This window comes from Camelus dromedarius, chromosome 26, assembly GCF_036321535.1.
Source record: "Camelus dromedarius isolate mCamDro1 chromosome 26, mCamDro1.pat, whole genome shotgun sequence".
Taxonomy (NCBI): Eukaryota; Metazoa; Chordata; class Mammalia; order Artiodactyla; family Camelidae; genus Camelus; species Camelus dromedarius.
The window spans coordinates 21,125,137-21,150,795 of record NC_087461.1 but is presented as its reverse complement, the minus strand read 5'-3'; the positions used below and the strand labels follow the sequence as shown (position 1 = coordinate 21,150,795).

The 25,659-nt window shown below is 44.0% G+C and overlaps 1 protein-coding gene across 16 annotated transcripts in view; it reads right to left on the bottom strand.

Moving 5' to 3' along the window:
• The window catches only part of LOC105099564 (partitioning defective 3 homolog), a 535,951-nt gene that overhangs the window by 260,779 nt on the left and 249,513 nt on the right, over positions 1 to 25,659 (bottom strand). For 13 of the 16 annotated variants that reach the window (XM_064479507.1, XM_064479509.1, XM_064479513.1 and 10 more), the window contains 2 exons: positions 4,867 to 4,958; positions 2,619 to 2,702 (listed from right to left, as the gene is read on the bottom strand). In XM_064479507.1, the coding sequence (XP_064335577.1) occupies positions 2,619 to 2,702; positions 4,867 to 4,958 (176 nt within the window). Of the gene's footprint in view, positions 1 to 2,618; positions 2,703 to 2,908; positions 2,921 to 4,866; positions 4,959 to 25,659 lie in introns of all 16 variants that reach the window. The other 3 variants (XM_064479503.1, XM_064479502.1, XM_064479504.1) reach the window with 3 other exon arrangements.

Sequence of the window (25,659 nt, the reverse complement as noted above, 5' to 3'; positions counted from 1 at the left end):
TGCTCAGCGCATCGCCTAACCTGCTGCTGCAGCCACCGCGGGGCTGGGACAGCCCCCTGGATGCACCGTCATCACATCCAAAATCAGCCTGACAAGCCAGCATCAGCTATCTGATTCGGACGACTCCTCCCCCGTCGGCTCATGGAGCACCTGTGGTTACGACCTTGTGGGCATTTGTTACGTAACTACAACTGTGTGTTTTCCAGCTCACACTCCAGCTTGACTGCAAACCCCTGGAGAGAGGCTCCATCCTGTTCGTCCTGGTCATCTAACACCACACACGGGACCCGTCACACAGGAGACACTTGAGAAGGTTTCCCACGGACTGGGAAGAGCCCACTTGGAAGCGTTTCTGAGCCCAGGTCACGGGCGTCTGAGATCCTCGAACAGCCCCCCTGGCTCCTCTCCGCCGTCAGCCTCTCTCCGAAGGTCTGTGACAATACAGGCCGAGCAGAAGCTCAAAGATGCAACACAGAGGGTGGGGGAAAAACTCTGTTCTGCTTCCCAGCTTGAGAACTGGTGATGCCTGAAAAGGGTTTAGCCAGAACCTCACTTTCTTAATCTCTCTGTCCCTAGTACTGGAAAGCTATACAAGATTTCCTTCATTACTTGCCAGATCAGCAGGGATTAAACGTGAGTCAGCTCTAAAACAACTCGCAGCTCTGACAGGGTACCCGTCTGCTTGCCCGCGGCCCGTGTATCAAAACTAAACCCTGTGGTGACCAGTACGTCCTAGATTTTGTGTGGCACCTTCCACTCAACTGACTCACAGTAGATTTATTTTTCTGTCTTACTGTCTTTTTTGCTTTAGGCTTTTTATCTATTTTATCCTAACATCCTTTCCCACCGAGGCGGGAACTGTGTAATACAGGACAGAAAATAACATGTTTGTAACTGAAACACTGGTTCAAAGCTGGCGCCACACACAACAGAGTCTCATAGGTGCTGAGTCCCGTCCACACGCAGCTCAAGGCACATTAACGTTGAGAAGGTGTAATCCACGCATCCTGTTCCTCTCTTATTTTTCTCCTCATGAAATAAATGGGAAAAAGATTTAACTTCTGCGATCATTTAAAATTATCATTTTTAAAGGATTAAAAGGCAAGGGCCACTTTGAATACTTATAAGTTTCTTTAGCTGAAAGTTCTTTGAAGAAATTTCAATGCTTCTCCAGAGTTGAAAAAAAATAATAAAAAGCACAGAAGCAGGAGAAACGTGAAAGCAGTCACAACTCTGAATATCATCCCCCCAAGTTCCAGGTGGATCTCACATCTGGTTGTGTAACGCTGACATCTGAGGCCCGTATTCAGCTCGGTAACCCAGGTTTCAGCCTCCAGACCTCCCAGAAAGCTCTTTATCAAAGAGAGGAGACCTGGATTCACACGGTCAGGACATGTACCAGGAAGGGGGTACAACTGTTGAAATACTTACTTTGAAAATTAAATAGAAAATTTAATCACAGGCTTGTCGCTGGGGCCCCATCTGTCCCTCACAACACACAAGACGCTTGAAATCCCCAGCAAGAGTGGAAACTGTTCTGGGCTCTCATCCACTGGCCTGAGGCTACTGTCCAGCTACCCCTCTTCCTACTCTGGGTGTAAAGGAAGTTAAAACAAATGGTAAACAGAAGGCGGAGGGTATAGGTCAGTAGCTGAGTGCCTGCTTAGGATACACGAGGTCCTGGGTTCAATCCCCAGAGCAAGAAAGAAAAAGAAACAAACAAATCTAACTACCTCCCCCTAAAAAGGTAAACAGATAAAAGTGTAACAATAAAAGAAAGAAGTGGTTCAAAATAAGAGGCCGAATAGTTCATACATGTGTCTCACTGGGGCCTCATCAGATGGGTGAAAGGAGCGGCTGGGGGAGGGGTGGGTGGGTCCCATCCCCCATCCTCCTTCCCCCTCCCCCAGAAGGAGGCAACATTTCACATGTGGATGGTGGGCGCTCCTCAACCATTAGCTGCAGAATCAGTTCAGAGTATTTAAGTATGTATTTAGAAAAACAATAATTCTCTCACAGAAAAAAAGCAGCAGAAAAGAAGCTCCTTTAACATCTGGTGTTTTGACGGATCCACGTTCTATAAAGAAGTCACAGCGTTTGCACTTCCAAGTGTGCAGGTTTAACAGGGGTTATGAGCCACAAGGTGGGGAATAAATCCGTAGCTTATGTAACTTGTCAGCATTTCAACCATCATCAAAGAAACAGTACAAAATTAAAGGACGAATCAACATTTAAAACAAATTTAAAGTGAATCATTACCTAAGTTATCAGGATAATTCTTACTGAACCAATGTTTTCAGGAAATTGCTTGAAGCCTCCCTTAACTTTGCCTGTCGGGCTGGAGTCCTGACTTTTATCGCCAATTTGCAAAGAAGTGAAATGTGTGCATGGATGGGGTGAACAGTAAAATTATTAGGATAATTTAAAGGCCATATTTCTTCATCTTCATAAGTGCTTTCTGGATTATGGTATATCCGTGAGGATGAAGGAGCAGGAGTCCCCAGATGGCAATGTTTCTATGAAGCACATGCTAAAGTGACACCACCCAATAGCTGAGCACAAACGAAGATCAAACACTCCACATTACGATTCAATGAAAAACCTGCATGATACGTTACCTGCCGCCGCGAGCACTGAAAGGCACCACATGGATCCCCAGGGGCCCTCCGTCGTTGGGGACGTGCACCAGCTGTACCATGTCACTGTGAGACAACGATGAATGAGGAGCATGAAGATGAAACAAACCCAAACCGCAGCCACGCCACACACAGACTGCAACAGCACAGACGCACAGCAGACGAGACAGGACACGGGGACATGCCAGCGGGCGCACACACACACACACACACAACACACAGACGTGTCTGGAGGGGAGCGTGGTGATGCGGGCACACTGAGCGCTACGTACCTGCACGCTAGTCTGACGGCATGGGGGAGCAATCAGCAGAAATGCTACATTAAAATGACTGAGAACCGAGGCTCTCGGACCACCCTCTTGTGTGCAGCTCAAACCTCTGGGCATCCACTGAAAACTCCCACCCCAACATCCTAGCCAGGGATGGGGAGATTCGGCTGTCCCGGCTGTGTGACACTTTTATACAGTGTCCCACACAGGTCACATCATTGACCCTCCAAAGAGCCAACTGGGTCAAAGCTCTGCCCCTGGAGGTGACAGTCAGATGGGATGCAGCCGCCCTCACGTCCACTGCCCCGTGGTCCCCCCTGCCGTGAGCGCGCTCCCTGCACGTGGGGTGCCGCAGCACCCGGGACGCCCACTGACAATCCAGTCATCACCCCAAGGGTGCTGGCGGTGGAGCCCCAGCCATGAAGCTGCTGACGGGAAGTGACACAAAGTCACTTCTGCCCCATAAGAACAGTGCTTTAACATTAGCACAGTCAGCTGAGTCGTAGTGAAGGTGGGAGTAAGCTGGAGAGTGTACGTTTTCTGAACCACCTAGAAGAGACTCCACTTTCTTTGCAAATATTTCTGTGTGTGTTAGGACTGCACAGAAGTCTGAGCAGTACTTACCTACAAATCAGTGTTTGGAAACATTATTTCAATTACATGTCTAGGTGAAGCAACCTGGACAACTGTGAAGTGATTATCAGTGGACTTGATAAAGGTCATGGTACAGTTTTCATACTATGGAAAATGCCAGTGCTTCAACTGTAGTTCTTAAGTAAAACCTGGGGTATTCCTACACAGCATGAGTGCTCTGACTGTGTAACACAAAGACTAACGAAAATTAAAGACAAGAATAGCAAATAAGTCATAACAAAATTGAAAATGTGAGTATAGATTTAATCACTTACACTAATTAGGACAAAATTAAAATTTTGTCACATTGCCAAAACATTTACTAAAATTGTATTATTTAAATGGCTATTTAATTTTTATATATTATCAGAGGATTTCATAAAATCCAAATTTAAATACTTTATTTAATATCATCTGAACATCTATTTAATGACTGGTTTGTCAACTCAGAATAGCATGGTAACTTTAATATATTAATTTTATTTCACATTCTTTCTAATAAGAACCATGACGGGGCAAGCATTTCTTAAATGTAAATTCTTAGAGTGTTGGCAGCTGGAAGCCAAACATAACCTGATTCAGGAGCCTGTTTACCTGAGAAAGTTCTCAGAGCACTCCCTTGAAGACCAAGAGAAGACAGAATTAAGAGTTTAAATATTAACATCTGGACCCCAAACTTTTACCCAAAGTCAAAATAATTTAGAATGACTGCCCTCCCTGCTCTAAGGTAACTTTGACAAAGTTCTGAGAACACCTCCCATGCAAACATGCCACTATTTAAGATAAGTGTAAAGTTGTGATAATATATGGAAGCCTTTCTTTGACCTCTCATACTTAAAAATCACGTTCAAGTTCCCTAACCTCTAATTTTTCAGCAAAGATCTTGAGATTCTATTTCTCCAAACCAAAAAAAATATACTGACTAATGCCTACCTGATCCAACTAGTTCTTTTAAGTAGAGTATGTCTATAATTTTGCAAAGTTGAAGAACAAACAAAAGACCAAAATACTGACATACAAAAAGCAATATGAAAATAGAGTGCTGTGAACATGACGAACATTTTCAATCAAATACTATTTTGTGCTGTAACTTAATAGTATCTGTCAAGGCATGAAGCTCACGGCAGGTGCGTGTGGACTTCCATGCTGTGGCTCTTACCTACTCAGAGATCATTAACTCAGGAGATGGAGGATACTCTTTGGGAAGCAACCAAGGCACATTTTCACTAAGCACAAACATTCTTAATGCCATGCGCTTCCGGAATATTTGCTGGCATCAGGGAAGCTACCGGGATGTGACAGAGTTAGTTGGAACCATAAGGACTTACTCCAGAGAAAAGCTGGGTGTGTTCTCCACGCCGGTGTCGGCATGTCCCACGGGCTCCACACGGCTGCTGTCCTCCTCCGCCCCGTCCTCATCCTGGAGACGGCACAACACAAAGAGAACACGCGCTGGGTCAGGTCTCGCTCTCCGACGTGAAGGGAAGGAGACTGGGTAAAACTGGAGCCTAGCGGGGTCAAGACCATGTTAACTAGGTCTCTCCCCCGTGGGAACGAGCTTGCATGAGACGGCGGGTGAGCGCATGGGAAAAACTGCAGGTTTAAAGCAACAGTCTCCCGAGCTGGTGCCTCCCGGGGTGAACAAGATGCCAATGCAATAAGGAAAGAAAACATTAGAACTGGTACTTAGGTCAACCTTCTTAGCCTATCATTTTTATTTCTCTTTTTGATGAATGTTTTAGGAAGTGACCACAATGTTTTAACACATTAACAGACGCACACTACTACGGATGCGTGTTTAACATTTTTATGAATCCAAACAGGCGAGACCATTAGAAACCTCAAGGAGCAGCAAAATCTTCAGTCCCCAGTTCCTAGAAACACAGCTTGTCAAAATGAGCATGAGTCAGTACAGTCCTAGGCTTAAATACTTCCTCCTGTGAAATTTCACACAAAGTTACCCTAAACCAATCGACTGACCATTTAGAGGTAAAGGCACTGAGATCTCAGCCGCGAAGAACCCTTCTGTTCACTCTGACACAAAGGGCGGAGCAGAGGGAAGGGAACGAAGAACAACACAGCACCCGCCCCCACCGCCCCGACTGCACTCTTCCTCGTAGAATGCCAGTGTTTTGTAAAATTATATTCCAGCATTTTACAGAAATCGGGTAGGCATGCTGGTGCTTCAAAAGGCACATGTGGAACAGACGTGATGGTTCACAAAAGTCACTGAAATATCACCCAAGAGTATGCCTGACCTTACAGTCCTGGCTACTGTCTTTTCACTAGTAAAGCTGGCTTTGCAGGATCATTTGAATGCCTGATGGTATCAATGGTCTTGGGAATCTAATGGGAATATGCAGAAAAGCCACAGAATCTCCAGAGACAGTGGCAAAGAGGCTCACGTGTGCGTCACCTCGGTACCTGGTGCCTAGCAGGTACCCCACAAATATTTTGTGAATGGAAACAAAATCACCCCAGGAATCTCTGGGGTAATATGTTTCCAAATACAACTAAATAAAATTTATTTAATCTATATCTTGGAAGTTCATATGTATGATTTATGTACACACACAGCCTGTTAGGTTTACCACTCCTACTGTATAAATTTGGTAACAGTGAGTTCACATGCGAACTTACTAAACTACCAACACAACACTCCACCGTTAGAGAAAAATTTTATATTTTTAACCATGTATTTGACAGATTCATAGTAGAAACGTATATGGCATCAACAGAGACATCAATCCAAAAAGTGATAAGCAAAGGGTACAGGTTCCACACACAACATCAAACTGTATTTTAAATTATCAAAGCAGCAGGAAGGCAAAGCAGAGCAGCTGCTGATTCCCAACTGACCTTCCCACTGGGAATCTAAGGCGCCCAGTTTTCCTGTGGGTTCAGACAGGCTTTGTGTGTCCTCGGTGGTGGTGCAGCACACGGGCCAAGCTCCTGAAGACTGATGGTCCTGCGTCCAGAGTGCCCACCGTGCACCTCGCAGTCATCTATCTCTTCTAAGCACCAGCAAGTAATGAATTTCAAAAGTTAACCAGCATCCTGAACCTGCCTCAGATTCACTCTTAGAGGGTAAACAAGAACCCCCAAAGTGATGTTTTCCATGAGGGGTGGAAGGGAGACTCCTGGGTCAGAGACTTGGGACAGTTCATGACAGCAGCAGCACTGGCCAGAGCACCGCCCTTTCGTGCACTGACTCCTAAGCTAAAACCCCCACAGGGGACGTGAAGAGGCCCAGGCAACACTGGCCCACACCAGGAACCTGGGGCGCAGGGACCTCAAGTCTTGTAGACAGTCAGCCAGCAGGTCCCTCACTGCTCTGGAGGGAGACACCATCCTGCCAAGGCTGCTGCACACCCACCACTGAACGGAGAGCCCAGAACAAAGGCCTTTGTTCTCAAAATGCACAAAAATGCCACAGAACCATGAGAACTGCCTCCCAAGAACTGTTTAATCAGAGCATTGCCAAGTGGTAGCATCCATATGCTCACTAGCAAACTAAAACTAGGAACATCGTGAGCAACTGTTCTGTGGTAACAATGTCTTCTGAATAGTAGCATTAAATTCTACGAGATAAGAGAGTCATACCTTCTACATCAAGGAAAAAATTAATTTTCAATGCAGAAAAATATGCCCAGCCAAACAACAAAATCAAGTGTGAAAACTGAAAAAAACTTTTGGACACGCTGAGTCTCCCCAGAGCTGCCCGGGGTCTCTTCTCATGGGTCCCCCAGACGACAGCTCAGGTGCAGGGAAGGAGACACATGGGGGCTGCCCGCCAGTGCCCCCGGGTGCACAAGCCCCTGCCCCGCCCCAGTCAGCCAGTGCCTCTCCTGAACCACCACCGGGCTAGATGTTCACAGCTGTCCAAGCCCAGATGCAATTTGCCAATCAAAATAATTGAATCACCACACAAAGATAGTTTACAGAAACTTTTATCAGGTTTCCAGAAAAAGGCACACCCCCCTCAAAAAAAAAAAACACCCAAGTTTTTAAATTCTCATGCAGAAAGGGAACTCTAACTCACAGATTTTTTTATATCCAAAAAGCTACATGGATGCCGCTGCAAACCGGTACATGATTTGTAATTAGAACACTTAAAATTTGAATTGGATCCTATGTCCTTCACTCATCATATAAGAGGACAAACTTTATAACTGGTTTGTTTACAACACAGAGACAATAAAAGCACACTGTCTGCTTCACAGAACATAATAACACTTCGCCCAGAAAGCGATCAGTAAAAATCTACATTCAAACTCGGCGATTTTCAGAAGTAGTTTAATCATTCTAAAATACTTTTATCAAAAACTTAATAAATCTGCACCCCTATCTTTGATTTTTACGTTTAGGAAGCAAGAAAGGAAATGAAAGTTCCGATGATACCCTGTTCAACAAATTTACAATATTTTTCCTCAAGTGTTTTTATTATTATTCTTACCACTAAAATAATGTAATTGGTCCAATTATATTGCTACACGATGCTCAACTAAATGATCTTTTTCACCTTTTCAGAAGGTCTCCAAGTTTTTCTGACCCTAATGAGAGACACTAACTATTAGTGAGCTAAAGTATCTCAGAGAAAATATTTATTTGAAAGTTGACAGCATGAATTAAGCCACGTTTGGGGGGTATCACATTTGGTGGGAAATAATCCCAGGGGGAATCTGTTTCCAAGTCCCCGGAGTATCACAAATAGGATTCCAGAAGGCTCTGTGTTAATGCTGCCACAGCTTGATTAATTGGCCAAATCGCCAGGGAGAAGTCATTTCCCGTCGTGTATGGAAAACAACTGAGAACATCTGGGAAGAGGCAGCTGAAAATGATAAATCTGTGGCCACCTCGAAGGAAATAAAATCAGGAGATGTGTGATGTATCTCTACTTCAAGGTCATTATATTCTTCTACAGTAAAAAAAAATTTATAAAAAAAGAATTCAAATATTCTTAAGGACAGACAACATGAGATAATAAACAAGACTTTGTAAAATATGAAGATCTTCTTGTATCACAGAGGGAAGCTAACAGCTGTTACACTTGTAAAGGCAATGCAGTTCCCTATAACATAAGTTCGCTCCCCAGAACCCAGAACCAGGGCCAAGTAATTCTGTATGAAATGAAGAATTACTCAGGACCTGCAATACCGGACAGTGCCCGTGAGCTGAGTCCCCTGAGCCGAATGTCTGCCATTTTCATCTCAAGCTAATACTGATCAAATGGAACGGCAAACACAGCACTGAACACAGTCCATGAAATTTCCATTTATCACAGAAATGAAACATTTCCTGTCTTGAAACATACACACCATGACGCCACACAACCCCGGGCAGGAGACGGGTCTTCAGAAGAACAGCTGGTGCTGATTTATGAAGCTCTACAACCACAGAGAACAGCAAACACTGGGTATCATGCACCTGTGACATGCCGAGTGGAACCTCGAAGTCAAGTTCCAAGACGTGAGTGGGCGTCTCGTGGATCACTCAAGGGTCAGGCACAGGGGAGCCTTCGTGTCTGACATCTAGTTCAACACGCAGTCATGCGCAGGAATCTCCTTCACTCCCTGCTTCCCTTTCTCCCAGGCTCCACAACACATGAAGGAAGCCTGACACAGAGAATTTCCTGAGACCACTGAACTCAACAGCCGACTCCAGCGTCCCACGTCTCCTACCCACGTGGTCCCAGACGCCAGACCACGTGAGTACCTCTCTCCACATCAGCAATACTGAGGCCACTTGTTCTGCATGGAGAACCTGCCTCTACACAGCTCAGCTCCCCCCACACACCATGGCTGAGGGCACCCAGTAGGTGACAGGATTCTAATCAGCGTAATCAATCTGTTTCAGGTGTGGCTTCTTCACCAGACTGACACCCACTGGTTTTCTTTGGAACATTTCTGAAAAAAGAGTCTGATTTATGGATTATTGAAATGTACTGATTCTATAATCTGACCAGTCTTGCCTTTCTAACAACAACACTTCAATCCTTATTGAGGTGACATTTTTAAATGATTTATTTTGGGGGTGAAATAAGCAACACATGGGTAAGTAAACAACATTTATCTCAGTGGTGAGTTAGAAGACCCTATATTAAAAAAAATTGATAACTATTTTCATTCAAAAAATCAATTTCTCCTTGGCTTTAAAATGATTTCAAAATAATAACTGATTTGTTAGTGTAGAAACTAAAATACTTTGAAAGTTTTATTTAACTCAATAAAAAAATTAAAAATCTAAACATGTTATTTCTTGCTACCGGTAAATGCGAATCACTTCGTAAAAAGGCAAGAAACCCGAAGTTTTTTAATTTTACAATTTTAAAATAAAAGACAAAATAATTGCTAGAATATAGAGGACTCGTGATGCGCCAATTACTAAAGAATCCACTTCTCCAGTCCTCAGTACAGCCTCAACTTAATCCTTAACAGTGCAACCCTTAAATACAGACCAACAGACAAAACGTAAGGGATTTTTTCTATGAATTAAGGTTGTACAAGTCATTTTTCCAAATGCAACCACATGACAAGTTCCCAACTCTTTGAGCACAACATAGTTTGGAGAAGCAAGTGATGTTGCTGACATGCAAAATATCTGCAGATGAAGTTTACCAACCACACCGCCTGAAGTTGCGTCTGGAAGCATCTGGACCCGCCCAGCACGTGCAGAGCTGCCATGCGTGACCACCACGTCTTACCCACCACGTCTTACTCACCTCCCCGGCCCCGCTTCTTAATCAGAATGAAGGAAACCAACCTTCTCTACCTCATAAGTTTGCAAGGGTGGACCCGTGGATGGCACCACAGGCAAATTTTCAGAAAAAAGAGAAAGAACCAATCTTACTGAACATCCATAATGCGCCACTAACTGCATATGCAGTCTTTCATTTCATCCTCACAACAAGGCTGAGATTCTTATTATGAGGAAACGAGGCTTAGAAAAGATTTCGGATCTCTCTGCAGCAGCAGGTCTGGGAGTGTGCGAACTGCACGGTGGCCGGGGCTCTTCCGCTCCACCACGTTTTCACTCCATTTTACTCAGGAAAGAGCGACCCAGCACTGTTAAATACTGGACGTGACCCTAGTCAGCCAGAGCCAGGGTCTGTGAGAAAAGGAAATGTAAAATTTATGTTGTAAAAAAAATACGGAATTCGGAACATACAATACATGTACTTTCATGCAGACTGAGAATCACTATTAAACGATTTTTGTGTGTGGATTTTCACTTCAGGAGAAACAAACAACGGACGTCAGGAAATCAGGGCGGCCGGATTACAATCGGTGTTTACCGTGTCTCTTTCTAGGGTTAAGTATTTTACAATGAGCATGAACCCTTCTAGAAATAAAGGGTTTTTTTTATTCCTTAAACCTTACACTTTCACTAATTTTGTATTGCATAATACCCCTAACATTGTAATTTCTCTGAAAAGTGACTTTTTGAAGAATCAAGAAACTAGTAAGAAAATAAACATTAGAAGGAGGGACAGAAGATGGGATCGTTCACTGGTCCTGACGTACGTTGTACTGAATCAGCCCTAGAACTTCAGCAGATTTTTTTCTTTAAATCAGCGTTTCGGTGTCGTATCTTGATGGCAGAAAAGTTCGAGAAGAGAAAAAAGATGGGAAGATGCCACACCACACACATGAGAAGACATTTCTGGGGGAGGGCACAGCTCAGGGGAAGGGCGCGGCTCAGGGGCAGAGTGCGTGCTTAGCAAGCACAAGGTTCTGGGTTCAAGCCCCAGTGCCTCCACTCAAAAATAAAATGAATAAATAAAACTAGTCACCTCCCACCGAAAACAAAAAACAAGCAAACCAAAAGACAAAACAAAACAAAAAAAGATGTTTCAGTCAAACAGAACCAAAGAAAGTGGCGCTAAGAGTGAAAAAGAGTCACAGCACAGCAAGTTCACCGCTGGGCACTGCGTCCATGAAGACCCCCGAGGCTCCCCCCGGGAACCAAGATGGATGGATTTTTTACCCCTTTTCCTTGATGATAAATACATATTTCAGCATTATTAATTTTGAAGGGCTTATTAAAAACCCTTCTACAGTTCCCAAAATTCTACACCTCATTATTCAAATGGTTAATAAACAGGCACAGAGCAGCACGTGGTCCTGTAACGGAACCCACTCGTGTAAACGCCAATTAGAGCCCGTGTCAGTTTACGACTTTCCAGGGCAATCCTGTAATTTCACAAATGCAAATCAGTCATTAACTTACTTGAAACCAGTAAATGTCTTGGATGAAGTAGCTTCCAAAAAAAAAAAAATCTCATTTTCACTCAATTTTCTAGTTAAATTTGATGAAGCAAAAGCAAGTGGGCAGATATCCTGGGCATCAAGAGACTGAATTCTCGCAAACAAAACGAAGCCTGCTGTACATTTGACACTAGGCACACGGCAGTGACGATCATTCCGAGTGCTCAATTTTAAATCGCAGTTCGAAAGTTTATAATAAATGTAGAGGCTAACATTAATAAACCTAATTAGCCGTGTACTGCATTGTCCTTAGCCTGGAACGTGACGCACATGCCAAACAAAAATTAAGAGATTAAACAGACACACTAATTCAAACTAATAAATACGCGTTATAGTTGGTGCGGTGCCTTAGCCTAGTGGTCAAAAGCAGAATTGCCGCACAGAATGGTTCTGGACAGTTACGTAACGTCTCCATCTTAGTGAACCCATTTTATAAACTGGGAATCTACTGAGTTTCTGTGAGGACCAAATGAGTTAATTAACATCAAATACGTGGAAAACTGCCTACTACGTAAATAAAACTAAAACTTCACGTGTGATATGTCATTTGGTTTTAAAAATAATTGTCTTCTACCTTACATGGAACAGAAGTTCGGTCAGAGTGACTGAAATACGCCGTGCTTTCTGAGATAGCTGAGCACTGATGCAAGGTGACTTCTGCCTTTTTCACCTTACTTTTGATATTTTCCTCCATTTTTTTTAATCATATAAATTTTCAATTTCACACAGTAATAGTAATAAAATACATTTTAGTGAATGTATCATTCCAAATTTTTCAGAAACCATTTTTAATAATTTAGTATTTCATCAACTCACTTATCATGCATGGGACATTTTTAAACTCCAGAATTATGGATTTCTAAATAAAAACACTTCATTATTTAGGATTATTTTCTGTGAAGAAAGAACAAAAATGTTTCAAAAGACATGATCATTATTTTTTTTGATGTTTTTTGAGGTTTTTTGTGGGGGGAAGGGGAGGTAATTAGCCTTATTTATGTATTTATTTTTAGAGGAGGTACTGGGGATTGAACCCAGGACCTCATGCATGCCAAATATGCACTCTGTCACTTGAGTTATACACTCCCCCCAACATGATCACTTTAAAGGTACTTAGTTCCAGATTACTTTCTAAAAGGACCAAACCACTCGGTATCACTGCTGGCCTCATATCAAACCACCCATTTCATGGCTTTCCTTGTCTGTCTTGGGAAACACTCTCCATCAGACTCTTCCATCCATACTTGCCTTGAGGAGAGACAGGATCTCTCTCAGGCACAGGGCAGGCACCCTTACCACCCAACACAAAGACCCAGGTCTCCTACCCGAGCGCTCCTCTCCCACAACAACCCACAGATCACACAGCCTCCAACTGGGCCCCTGGGCGACGCTGCCATGGTCCAGGGGTCGGGGGCTGAACTGCTCAGCTGAACGGGCTGACGCGGTGCTGAAAGCAACGGTCTTTCCTCTCTGACCCAGGGGTCCCCTGTCTTCCCGCCAGAGTCCACGGGTCCTCGGAAGGCTGGCTTGTTAGCTGCAGCTAGGATGAAATCCTAAACCCTCTCAGTCCTTGACTGGCTGCCCTGTCACACTCTCACACACACTCACTCACACACACACTCAAACACACTAACACACTGACTCACACTCATACACACACACACTCTCAAACACACTCGCTCACACATTCACACACACACTCACAACCACACACGCCCCGTAGCTAATCTGACCAGTGGGAAGTCACACTGCTATTCTATTTGAATTCAAGATTTCTTAAAAAAAAAAAAGACACAAATGAACTTATCTACAAAACAGAAACAGACTTACAGACAGAGAGAACAAACTTATGGTTACCGGGGTAAAGACGTAAATTCCAACTGACAAATGAATTAGCGATCTCCTCGACTTACGATGGGGTTATGTCCCAATAAACCCACAGAAAGTCAAAAACGTAAGTCGAAAACGCATCTAATACACCTAACCTACTGAACATCACAGCTCAGCCTGGCCTGCCTTCAGTGAGCTCAGAACACTGACATTAGCCCACAGTTGGGGCTAACACAATGCCTGTTTTATAATAAAGTGTGGGACATCTCACGTTATTTACTGACCGCTGTGCTGGAGTGAAGAGCAGAGAGGCTGTCAGACCCCGGCTGCTCAGCCTGCGATCGCAGGGCTGACCGCGGGCTGCAACTCCTGGCCCCTCCCTGCCCAGCGTCACGAGAGAGAACTCAGACCCACACCACCAGCCCAGGAAGAGACCCAACTTCAAAGTTCCAAGTGAGGTTCCTGACGGATGCACATCGAACCATCGTAAGTCAGGAACAACCAACACATTTCTAACAACTGCCCCCACGACGCCAACAGCAGAGGACCCTCCTCATCTGAAGCTGTGCGTGGCTCACTGCAAACAGAGCATGCGGCTGTGAACGAACTGGAGTGGCTGCAGGTGACCCGCACCGGAGCTCTGCGACCTTATGCTCCTCACGTCAAGATGGCTGGGCTGAGGCTGTGAAACGATTTTTACTTCCTGAGCCACAATGACCACGGTCAGACAAGACTGAACTTACTCCGCTGTCTTAGAGAAAATGACAAGAATCTGGATTACACGCAACTCCCCTTTCCCCACGTTTTTCGGAAAAATTTCCAACCTCCAGAAACCTGAATAAACACACTCAACGCGCCCACCCCCGAAAGTCACTTAATTGCTACCATTGTCTTCTCTCTCGTGTATCTCATTTTTAAACCACTGACATGAGGTTACCGTAGATATTCTTAAAGGTGACCTGAGGATAATGAATTATTTTTAAAAACAGAAAATGGAATCCAATTGTCTAGGCTTACTTTCAGTTTGGAGAAAATTTTCCTAAGAAAATGATGAGTGTACACCTTGATGGTTTTCAGTTACCAGATGCACTTATTTCTGTTCAGCTTTGCTGATGTTTTCAACTTCCCTTCCCCCCACCCCCAGAAAAAGGGGAGAGGGAGGAGGAGAAGTTGAGGTAAAACTACAAAAGATGAGAAATTTATGCGGTGAGATTTCACCAGTGCTTTCCCATGTAGTACAAATGAAAACACCCTCGGTTTGACAGATCACAATGCGGTTTTATGAATGTTTCCACAGAGGGAAAGGACCAAGGACCAACCCAGAAAGGGTCTGGTTTCCAAAAATGTGGGGGGAAAAGCAGCAAGGTGAGACTAAAATCAAATTTAGAGAATGTATAACTCTGTGTAGTAAACGCATACTTACAAAGGTGTCTCTCATGTCTGTGAAAGTAAATCCATGTCACAATTGCACATTGTCAAAGATCTCGATGCACTAACCCCTCCCTGAGAAGCGTAACTCTACGTGCTGGATGGATGAGCGATAAATTTTGAGATTTAACAAGGAAATTTTTAGATGTTTATCATGAAATCTTCAAGACAGTAAAGCACCGCGGTTGGTGATCACCCGCGCTTCAATTTGGACATTCTCCACGTTCCCGGGGTGAACGGGAAGTGACTGCTGTTCCCCTGGACTTAACCTTTTGTCTCATAAATGAGAGCAAATAAATCAGCGGTCCATTTAAACATCCATGATTTATCGGTTTAGAAATCTTTAATTTACCAGTGTTTACGGAGTGACGACCCTCGAATCACGGCCCTGGACACAAGGACACTTAATCTGTTCCTGTTCCATTTGCAGAGGGCAGGTGGTCCCAATCCTGTCCTCTGGGAATGCACTTAACATTTTAATAAAAGACACTGTGCATTTATAAACCTGAATATTTTTAAAAGGGTGATTTTTAAATATTGAAACATTAATTTAAAATTGATCACCAAGTAAATTTTAAAGAAGATGTTGAGTGTTGAGGGAAGAACTGGGAAGAGGGAGCAGAAAGAAATGTCACCTGAATCAAGGGAAGCCAACCCACCTCCGCTCTGGAGCGTGCTTGTCTCTTTAGTCTCTGTCAACATCATAGGGGGTGTTTCCCCATCCTCACGTCTTCTCATAAAGGACCACACTGGTGCTGGAGCGCACACACTAAAACATGGAGGCCCCCTGTCATCTCTGCAGTCCAAGTCCCTCTTTAGACTTTGGAAAAGAGTCCTCCAACTTCCTCTCTGTCACTGTGCGTCCAGGGTGTGCCTGTACCCTCAGGTATAATTTTTATTGAACATACTGTGTGTTCAATAAAACATGTAGTATGTTTTCATTGTAACATGTTATGTTTTCTCCGTAAAACTTAACATGTCATGGGAATCTTCCAATACTTACACGGATATTTTTACCTCAATTAGTTTAATGGCTGAAGCGGCCCCCACAGCACAAACACATAATGACTGAAAAAGCTACTCCGTCGTTAACAGACAACAGTAGCTTGTTTCTAGTATTGTTTACAACCATCACAATTAACATACTTATCCCCATGCAAACATTGCTCTGTAGGTAACACTCCCATCAGTCCAGTTTTGAAATCAAAGATGTATTTAGTCAAATTCACTTTTGGAAAGTGGTATTGGTCTTTCTCTGTTTGACAGATTTCACTTAGCATAACACCCACAAGGTACATTCATGTGGTTGCAAATGTCGAGATTTCCTTCTTTAAATGGCTGAACAATACTCCATTGTGTGCGGGCATGTGTGTGTGTGGTGTGCACACACACATCTGTATACAGTCACCTATCATGAACACTTCATCTGTTTCCATGGTCTCAGCTACTCTAAACGATGCTTCAATGAACACGGGGGCTCAGGTATCTTTTCAAGTTAATGTTTTTGTTTCTGTGTTTTTTAAATTCAATTAATGAGCATGCGAATCACCACGCCTTGGGGTGGATGCTGGGTGTGATCTAATCAAGTGAGAACCTGACAAAACCATGGGTCCTTTTCCTGGGGACAAGCTCATACATTTTTTAAAGTCTCTTCCTTATGAATCCAGGGAGGTCTCACCCCTCTGGCCACTTACTTGTTCAATGACTGGATGCTTCTGATGGGCCAGGCACTGTCCCAGGCACCGGGGACAAAGGAGGGAACACAGCAGGCAATACTGCTGCCCTCCTGAAGCTTACGTGCTAACAGGCAGGAACCGAAAATTTACAATAAATTAGCAAATTATATGTATTTAAGAAAGTGCTGTTAAAACCAGGCTGCAGTCAGGGCAAGTGGGAATGAAGGAGGTGGGGAAAGGAGCAACCGAGAGTTGTCCCCGGGGCTAGGGAAGGTCTCGGTGAGAAGGTGAGAGCTGAGCACGGATTTGAAGGACCGAGACAGTTAAGCAAGCCTGGGAGAGCCTTCCAGGCAGAGGACCAGAGGAAAGGACTTAAGAAAGCCTGTGCAGTTGAGGAACAAATCTCAGACTTCCCAAAACTCACCCAGGGCCGCCCATCCCAGCCCTGGTAACCTCCATCAGCAGAGAAGCTTCCTTTGTCCATGTGGTTATAGTAAACGAGATCATGGCATGGACTTCAGATCTAGGAGGACCTAGACTTGAATGCAAATTGCCCTGCTCCCTGTGGGACTTTCAGCAAGTCACAGGACTTTCAAGGCTCGTTTCTCATCCAGGAAATGGGGATAATAATGCTAAACTCATTGGTCTTGTATAAGGACAACACAAAGTAAGAGCTTAGCCCTGGGGGTTAAAGCAGACTGAGTACAGTCAAAAAAACTGTATTATAAACATGAAAGTTGCTAAGAAATTATATCTTAATTGTTCTCACCACAAAAAAAGAAAAGGTGACTGCGTGACACGCACTGCGTGCAAGGCACTGACTTAACACCACAGTGGTAACCGGGCCGCCGAACATAAATGTGTCAAGTCAGCACTTTGCACAAGTTAAACTTATGCAGCGTCATATGCCAATTATTTCTCAATGAAAAATAAATAAAATGAACACACTCTTAGTTTAAAAAGAAAAGTTTAGCACAGTAAAATTCAAGAAATGGTGTATCTTGTTATCATTATTAAACAAAAATTACCCTAACTAAATACAACATAGAGGCACATACACACACACACACTGACTCTTGGGGTCAAAGAAAAAAAAAAAGCCGGCCTATGTTTTGTTATTAAAATTGTTTCTATGAGAACTGAAGTATTAAGGCATTAAATTATGTAATAATCACCCCAGTTTTCCAGACCACCTTAAAATCCCAATGAATTTTTTTTAATTCATAGAATTGTTATTACAGTTCAAATACGAACAACCTGGCAAATTTATAATCCCAAGTGAAACTGAAAAGAACCGTGAAACTCTTGGCCCAGTTTTTATTTTCTTATTCACAAGAAGTCCCTAAGTAATATTATTTTAGCAAAAAGCAACTCACCACACACTGAAGATTAACTCTTAAATTACCTCTTATACTGAAGCCCACATGTATTTCTGTATCTGAAGTGTTACAGACCATCAGACGCAGTGACGTACACATTAGCATCTTCCCTAAGAGTGGAAAAACAACAGAAGAAGGAAGCTAACATTTGATGGCAAAGAGCTTCATTACGCAGAGCGACGCATGCCGGGCGAACAACAAATAGCCACGTCATCCTTTCCACCAAACACCGCAAGTTTCTTAGCATGAACACAGAGTTTCATAGTTAGAATCCCTGGGAATAAGAATCCGGCCCAGTGTTATTTAATATATTCACAGTCATCTGCTCGAAGAAATAGAACTAGATATATTCCAGTAACACAAACCCATTTAGGTCAGTAGAAACCAGAAGGGCTTTTGAAAGGCTCCAGAAGGAACTAACCAAATATGAAGGATGATGAAATTTGGCTTATTAACGCGAGGTAATCAGGGTTCCCTTTAACTTTAAATTTTAAGCAAACAGCGCTTTCCCAACGAGCAGTGACTTCCTCATGTCAGAATACACCTAGGCAACAACCCTGCCCATCGTTCAAAAACAAAGCACCTTCCTCCTGTTTCTCTCAGTTTTTCACGTTTCATACCTCCCATGTATTCAACACCCTGGAAATCGGGGGCCCGTCCCTTCGTTCTTCTGGAATTGCTGTGAGCCACTTTTAATGCCTCAATCACAGAAAATCACATCTTGATTATTACCAAGACCAATGGATTCTACCTCCTAATATTTACTAAATTTACTCTTCTTATCTTCCCTGCAACAGCACGGGTTTAGGAAATTCCTTCTATCCTCCTATTAATGGGGCTTTCTCTTCTCAAATCCATGTTCTGTGTTCTTTAATGGTGAAAGAAACATGTATATTTGAGTCAGTGTGACAGACCAGACCCCTCTTCTCCATCACCAACATTTTCTTTGCATAATATGTGTTTGAACCCAATGTAAAGTCTAACATCCGTCTTGTCCACACACGGACACTAGACGCCCATCACCAGATTTCTCACCAACAAAAATTCTCCCAATTGTCATGTTTCTGTGAGCTGTCTCCACCAGGGAACCACCACAACCTCTCAAGACCAAAGTGAACACCATCTAATTATCCAAAGCAGCCGTGGCATTCTGGGGTGGCGTCCCAGAGTATCCGTCCAACTGTCACATCCACGGTAACACTCACGTGGTGCCTTTCCCCACCTCTGCCACTGCAGCGCGGGCGCACGACGGTTCCAGTCCTCTGCCGACCCAGGAGTTCGTGAGGTGTCCAAGAGCAAGGGTGGAATTACTCTGGTCAGTATTGAGCAACGATGCCTACAGTCAATGCTACAAAATTATTTAAGTGAACTAAAACAAAGGGGCAAATTTAGCATTATATTTTCTTTTCTTTAAAGGGACTGAGACAATCCCTTCATTTTGGTGGGCGGAAGGTGTGGTTAGGTTTATTTATCTATTTATTTTAATGGAGGTACTCGGTGCCTTGGATAGCCTAAGCATGCACTCTACCCTCTCCCCCAAAATTACATTTTCAGTCGCAGAACAAACCTGGCTTAAAGATTCCTGTTGTTGAAATGCATGCCCCTCTTTGCAAATGCACCCCTTGCCCACAGAATTAAGAAGGAGGGAGGCCCCCAGTGAGTTCTAGGTTAGGCCCAGCCATAGCCATGCTGGGGAGCAGGATGAGAGTGATCGGGCCTCGTAGAGATTAGGAGGTGGGGAGGCAACAGTTCGGCACGGGAAGGAAGAAACAGATACCCAACACGGAAATACCCCGCAGTGACACACGGAAGATGGGAGAGGGGGCAGGGCTGGAACGTGCTACTGCAACCAGAGAAAATGAGAGAGATAGAGAGAGAGAGAGAGAGAAAGAGAGAGAGAGAGAGAGAGAGAGAGACACCAAGGCCCCCGCAAGGAGGGCAACTCCACTAACATAACCTCAGGCAACAACACCACCCCCTGTGCACCTCCACGGCTCCCCAGCTTCAAGCCCAGAAGCCTGACTAAGGAGGAACCTCTTCCCACTCCCCTGCCCCCATTAACATGAAATGTTTACATCAGTGTGACTTACAAGACTGCCCTCAGGGCCTAGTAAGATGAGAGACAATTGCCTTCATTTCAAGCAGTTAAGTCTGGAAGAGAAGGACAGATGTGTACAAATAAATTCTTCAAAATAAAGATGAAGGTGAAGAGACCCCTCAGGGTGGGGATGGAGGAAGGAGACCGCCAGGTAGAAGGACCCAAGGCCCAGGAGCCGGAGTCCAGCCAGCGGGATGAAAGGACCAGGCAAGGGGACAGAGCAGCAGCTCTGATCCAAGCCACTGGTCGGGGAGTGGGAGCAAGAATTGGTCCCTTCTACGTTATCAGCCAAGGGAAACCATGCAGAAACATTGCAACTAAATGATTTCACACACATGGTAACCATGCAAACGCCAATGAAAATCTGCTAGCAAAGCAGGATGCTGCACCAAAGCGAAGAGAGGTGGCCTGGGCTGGAAGGGCTAAGGGAGAGAGCTCACAGTAAATGAATTCTCTAGAAACCAATGGGCATACACGGAAATTTTACTTTAGAAGGTACCATCTTGGAATAGAGTAAAATGCCTCTACAGGGAACCTAATTAGTAAAGATTCTAAGCGGACTTGAAATAGGAAATACCATAAAACTAATTCCTTTGTGTTTCAGGGCCAAAAGTATTTACAGCGCAGAACCTGAGAAAGACTACGAGTTTGAATGAGGAGAAAAAGAAACAGGAAATCTCAGAAGGGGGGAGAGCAAACTTTTATGTGTCTTATGGGCTGCTAACTGGAATATATTCATGAAATGAGGCTCTGGTTATGTTTACTTCATCTGGATACCTCTTTAAATTTAAATAAAAGATCAACCCAGATGAGATGCATTACAGCCACAAATAAATAAAAATGCTTACAAGTAAATAAAAATCTGTTGTACGTACAGGAAAGATGCGTAGCCGGGGGGGGGGGGTACTTTTTAGTAAGATATTAAGAAACATCTTACAGGAAGTGTTTACAGTTCCAGTACAACCAGAAAGATAGGCTGGCTGTATATCCTGGCTACAGTGTTTTTAATTATCAAAGGGTTTTAACCATACGTGTATGAAAGAACAGCCACCTACCTCATGTGAAAACCACAAAGAGAACACGGACTAAATACTGTAAATTTGTTTCAAATAAAAATAATAATCTACAATGTCTGAACATAGAACAGACTGTTGTCTAAATGTAATTTGCTTACGATTCTGTCCCACAAGGTCTCACAAGTAAGGAGAAGCAGCAAGGTGAGCACCTAACGATAGAACACGTCTGCTGAACCTTTAGAGAAACCACTGGGGTGGGGCAGGAGGCAGAGCCACAGTCAATTTTATATTAGATTTTGAATAAATAGCACCTTATATCATTTAAAAAACATTCATTAAATAGTGAGCTACATTATTTTACTAAAGTCTATGAGGTGAGTTCTACTATCTACCATTTTACAAAAAAGGACATTTTTTAAGAGACAAATCAACGTGATCACATCAGAGAGCTAAGGGCAACAAAAATCTTTTTCTGGGTCAAGAGCATAAGCTGTTAACCCCCGTGGTAAGGACATTAAAGCTTCTGGACAACTGTATTAGCAAGAAAGAGGTAATTTCCCCGAATGTCCAGATAAGGAAACAGCCACTCAGAGCGTTCAGGCTAGTAAGTCCCTCGGGCGGGGATCACATCTGCGTCTCCAGACGGTGGGGGCATGCCACCACCCCCTCGCAGGGGCGGCACCAGAACATCTCCGACTCAAAAGCAAGAAACATTAACACCTGAAGTTATGTGTTAAAAAAGACGAGTTGGTATTTTGTGGAAAGACTGTGAACTGCAATCAATGATTTGGGTTTCCTCAAAATTTTATCAGACTCCCAGTTTTCCAGAGGGACTTTTGGAATATTAGTTTAAATTAAGTGACCACTTCAATCCAGGTTCTGCCCCCGCAGGAAGTTAGAGACTAGGCAGCTTATTCAAGACTCCAGTTAAGAGGCCTGGACTCGGATCCAGTCTTGGTCCTCTCCTGGCTCCCGCCGTTCCAGTCTCAATCAAGCACAGGGACGTCTCACAGCAAGCTTCACAAACACAGACGATCAAAGACTGAACCAAGTAATCAATGGACACAACACTGACTCAGAGCCCGGGGGGACCTCTGAGGCAAAGGAATAGAATATTTATTTAAAAGGAAAAAACAAAAGTCTGACAGAGCACAGAAGATGAAGCCTAAAAAAGCTAAATTGGATTTTGGATTACAGAGTATACAGAATTCCAAGTTAATGAGTCTAATTTTAAATCAGTGCAGGAGGGAGTCTTTTTCATGCTTTTCAACTTGGAGCTGATGCAATACAAAGGGTGATTTGAAAGATTTAAGCAGGTAGGAATACAAAGAGTTGACCAAAGAAGGCACAGATGGCAGAGGGAAGCAAGCATGACATCAGTCCAGTCACAGGGAGCGCGGCTGGAATGAGGGCAGGTGCTAAGAAGGCAGAAAGCTCCGTGCACGTGGGACACGTAGCACCTGGCCAGAGAGCAAACACGAAGCAACAGGAAGAAGAGAAAGAAACTAAGTTTGAAACCTGGGAGGCTCAGGGCAAAACTACAAGAAGTAAGAACATGGTTGACAATTAGAGTTTTTAGGTCTAGGAAACATTTGGAAATTAACTATAGACAATTTCACGGGGATGAGGTCATTCTGGCACACAGAGCTGCGAGGTGTTACGCAGCTGGATGGAGAGTCAAGTCCAGAACAAGGGGTTTCAACCCACACTGCCCTTTAAACAAGGGGTCACTTCGCCTCTGCCTGGGAGAAAGTGTCAAGATAGTTCAAAGACGTCTACACAGAAGAAGTCAACTAGTTTATTTGTGGGCAGCATGAGGCTGGAGGGACGGGAACAGAAACTTAAAGGTCACGGCAGGGAGGAGCACATGGGCAGAGCAGAAGAAAGAGATTTCTGCAAATAATAGGAGCAGTGAGCTTAGAGACAGAATGTCAGAGAAGCAAGAGGAAGGATTTCCAGGCATGCAACAGACTGAAAAACACTAAATAACAGCAGAAGGGGAAATGTGCGCGCACCACGAAGAAGACATCTCCACCACCATAAAAATCCCCTGCATATTTTACCATTTCCAATATATTTAATAAGACATGCGGTTGGTCTATTTATAAAAATCCACGAAGTAAACAACACAAGTTAGTTAAATAATGTGTACACTAACACAACATGAGCCCTACTCAAAAGCGAAATTTAAAAAATTCAGTCATTACATTGAGCCACAGAAAACACATCAAATCATTGCCTAAGTCAAGTCCAATATCAGACAACTAAATTAGCAGAAAGTTTAACACATAACTCAGTGGAAAAATCTTTGTAAAATAACAAACATTATTTTTATTTGAATTGAGACCTATTTTCCTTGGCCAGTCTACAAAAATATGTTTCTCTTTCTATGAGTTCAGGACATTAATGCCAAAATCTCAGCCAAGGGTTTATGAAAGTATTGCTGAATTGGGTCTGTTTATGATTAAAATACAAAGTTCTCAGGAAAATTAGTCCCTCCAGGGATGTGAAGTATGAGTGACTCCGAAAGCCTAGATTTCTGCTGATAGAATCTAGCTTTCCTTGCCCTCCCCTCCAACTTTCTCCAGTTTAATCCAGAAGAGACTTTTGAAAAGCTAAACATTAAATGTGAGAAAAGATATACTACCTATGGAAGAATATATATTTTTATCAGAATGTTTGCTATAAAAACGTTATTAAGAGGACGGTTTTAGGTTCACAAATTACAAGCAGAGGGCCCTTTACAAGGACAGATTCAAGGTGCAGAAGGTCCGCTCAGATGCAACCGCTGTGAGGGAGACGAAGGCCACCAGGAGTTTAGTCACGCTTCCCTCAAAAGCCAACACAGACAAAGCCCTGAGAAACAGAAATGGGCCACATGCTCAGTAAAGAAGAAACACGGTAAGTGCTGGGATGGAAAGAGAGAGACTGGGAAACTGCCGCGTGCTCCTGACTTCGGTTTTGGCAGGAGCAGGTGGGGGCGTCTCCAGCAGGGGCGACTTCCGAGCTGTGACCAGGAGGAGAGGACTGAGGAAGAGGAAGGGGACAGTTGCCCGGAATGCTCGAAAGGCCAGAAGCACAAGAGCAGGAGGGATCTGAGCCCGGAGGAGTCCAGGGGACTGGCAGGGCGGGAGAAGCCAGTGAGGGGCCGGCAAGAAGACCCCTCCACACACAACAGGAACACCAGCATCCAGACTGGTGCTTAGTGAGTCTTACTGTGCGTTACACGCTGGGGTTCTGTCGGCAACGGGGATTGAACCGAGGACCTCGTGCGTGCTAAGCATGTGCTCTACCGCTGAGCCCCACCCCCACCCTGTTGGGTGCTATTTTAAAAGTTTTAGATGATTTGTCTCATCTAATCTTTACAATCCCCTGAAAGGTGTCTTAGAAAGTTATGAAACTTGACCTGAGGCTTAGAAACTTCAGGAATTCGCTCAGCATAACACAGGCTATGAAATTCCAACCCACTCGGACTTCAAGCTGCTGCCGCCAACCACTCCACTCCCCACGGCTCCAGACGGTGTTCCAAGCACTACCGGGGGCCAGCTCTGTGCTGCCCGTCACTCTGACCTCAGTGGAGACACAGGGGAGGCGGGGATGCTGATGCAGTGACCCAGGAGAGCGCTGACGGCAGCCTGACCTCGGGAGGAAGGGACAGGAGTGGAAGCACTGGGCAGGTCTGAGAGACATTTAGAAGGAGACCCTCCAGGACTGGAGGTAGAGAGGAAAAGAAACAGGAAACAGGAGGAAAAATACTCAAACTACCACTGCTTGGTCAAACGTGCAAGCAGCAGGATCCCAGGCTGCGTCTTCTTCAGTGAAAATGCCTCAAAGTAACACGATCACCACCACATCCTGATGCCCACACATCTACACCAGTTCTCGTCAACCATTTAGTAAACTAGAACAAGTTTATCTATGCGCAAGAGATAGAAAAACTGACATGAGGTGCCCAAAACCATGGGTCACAGAATGGTAAACGACATTTAAATGGGGATGGGGACATACATTCTGTCTTTCTAGACACTTAAATGCAATTGGGAAATGTCACATTTGGTAGCTATGATTCACGTGATATTATCTTTACTGTGTGTGTGTGTGTGTGTGTGTGTGTGTGTGTGTGTGTGTGTGTGTAACCATGTCCCGTCTACATTTTGATGCTGTGATGAACAGAAAATAATTTCAGAAGGAAGTCACTGCATTTGTAGCTCTCCTGGACACTTTCTTTTGCTACTGCAGGTGCAAGCACCTTACCAGCTCAACTCTTGAAAATGCCAGAAAGGGAGAAGTTTGCAAACAACAAGATTCATCTAAACCAGCTGCTTTGCACAGTAAACTAGTCAGCACAGGCGTCCAGTGACGGAACAAGGGGGGGGGGGCGAGAGAACAGGAGGATTTCAGTTGCCAACAATCCTTTGCAGAATGAG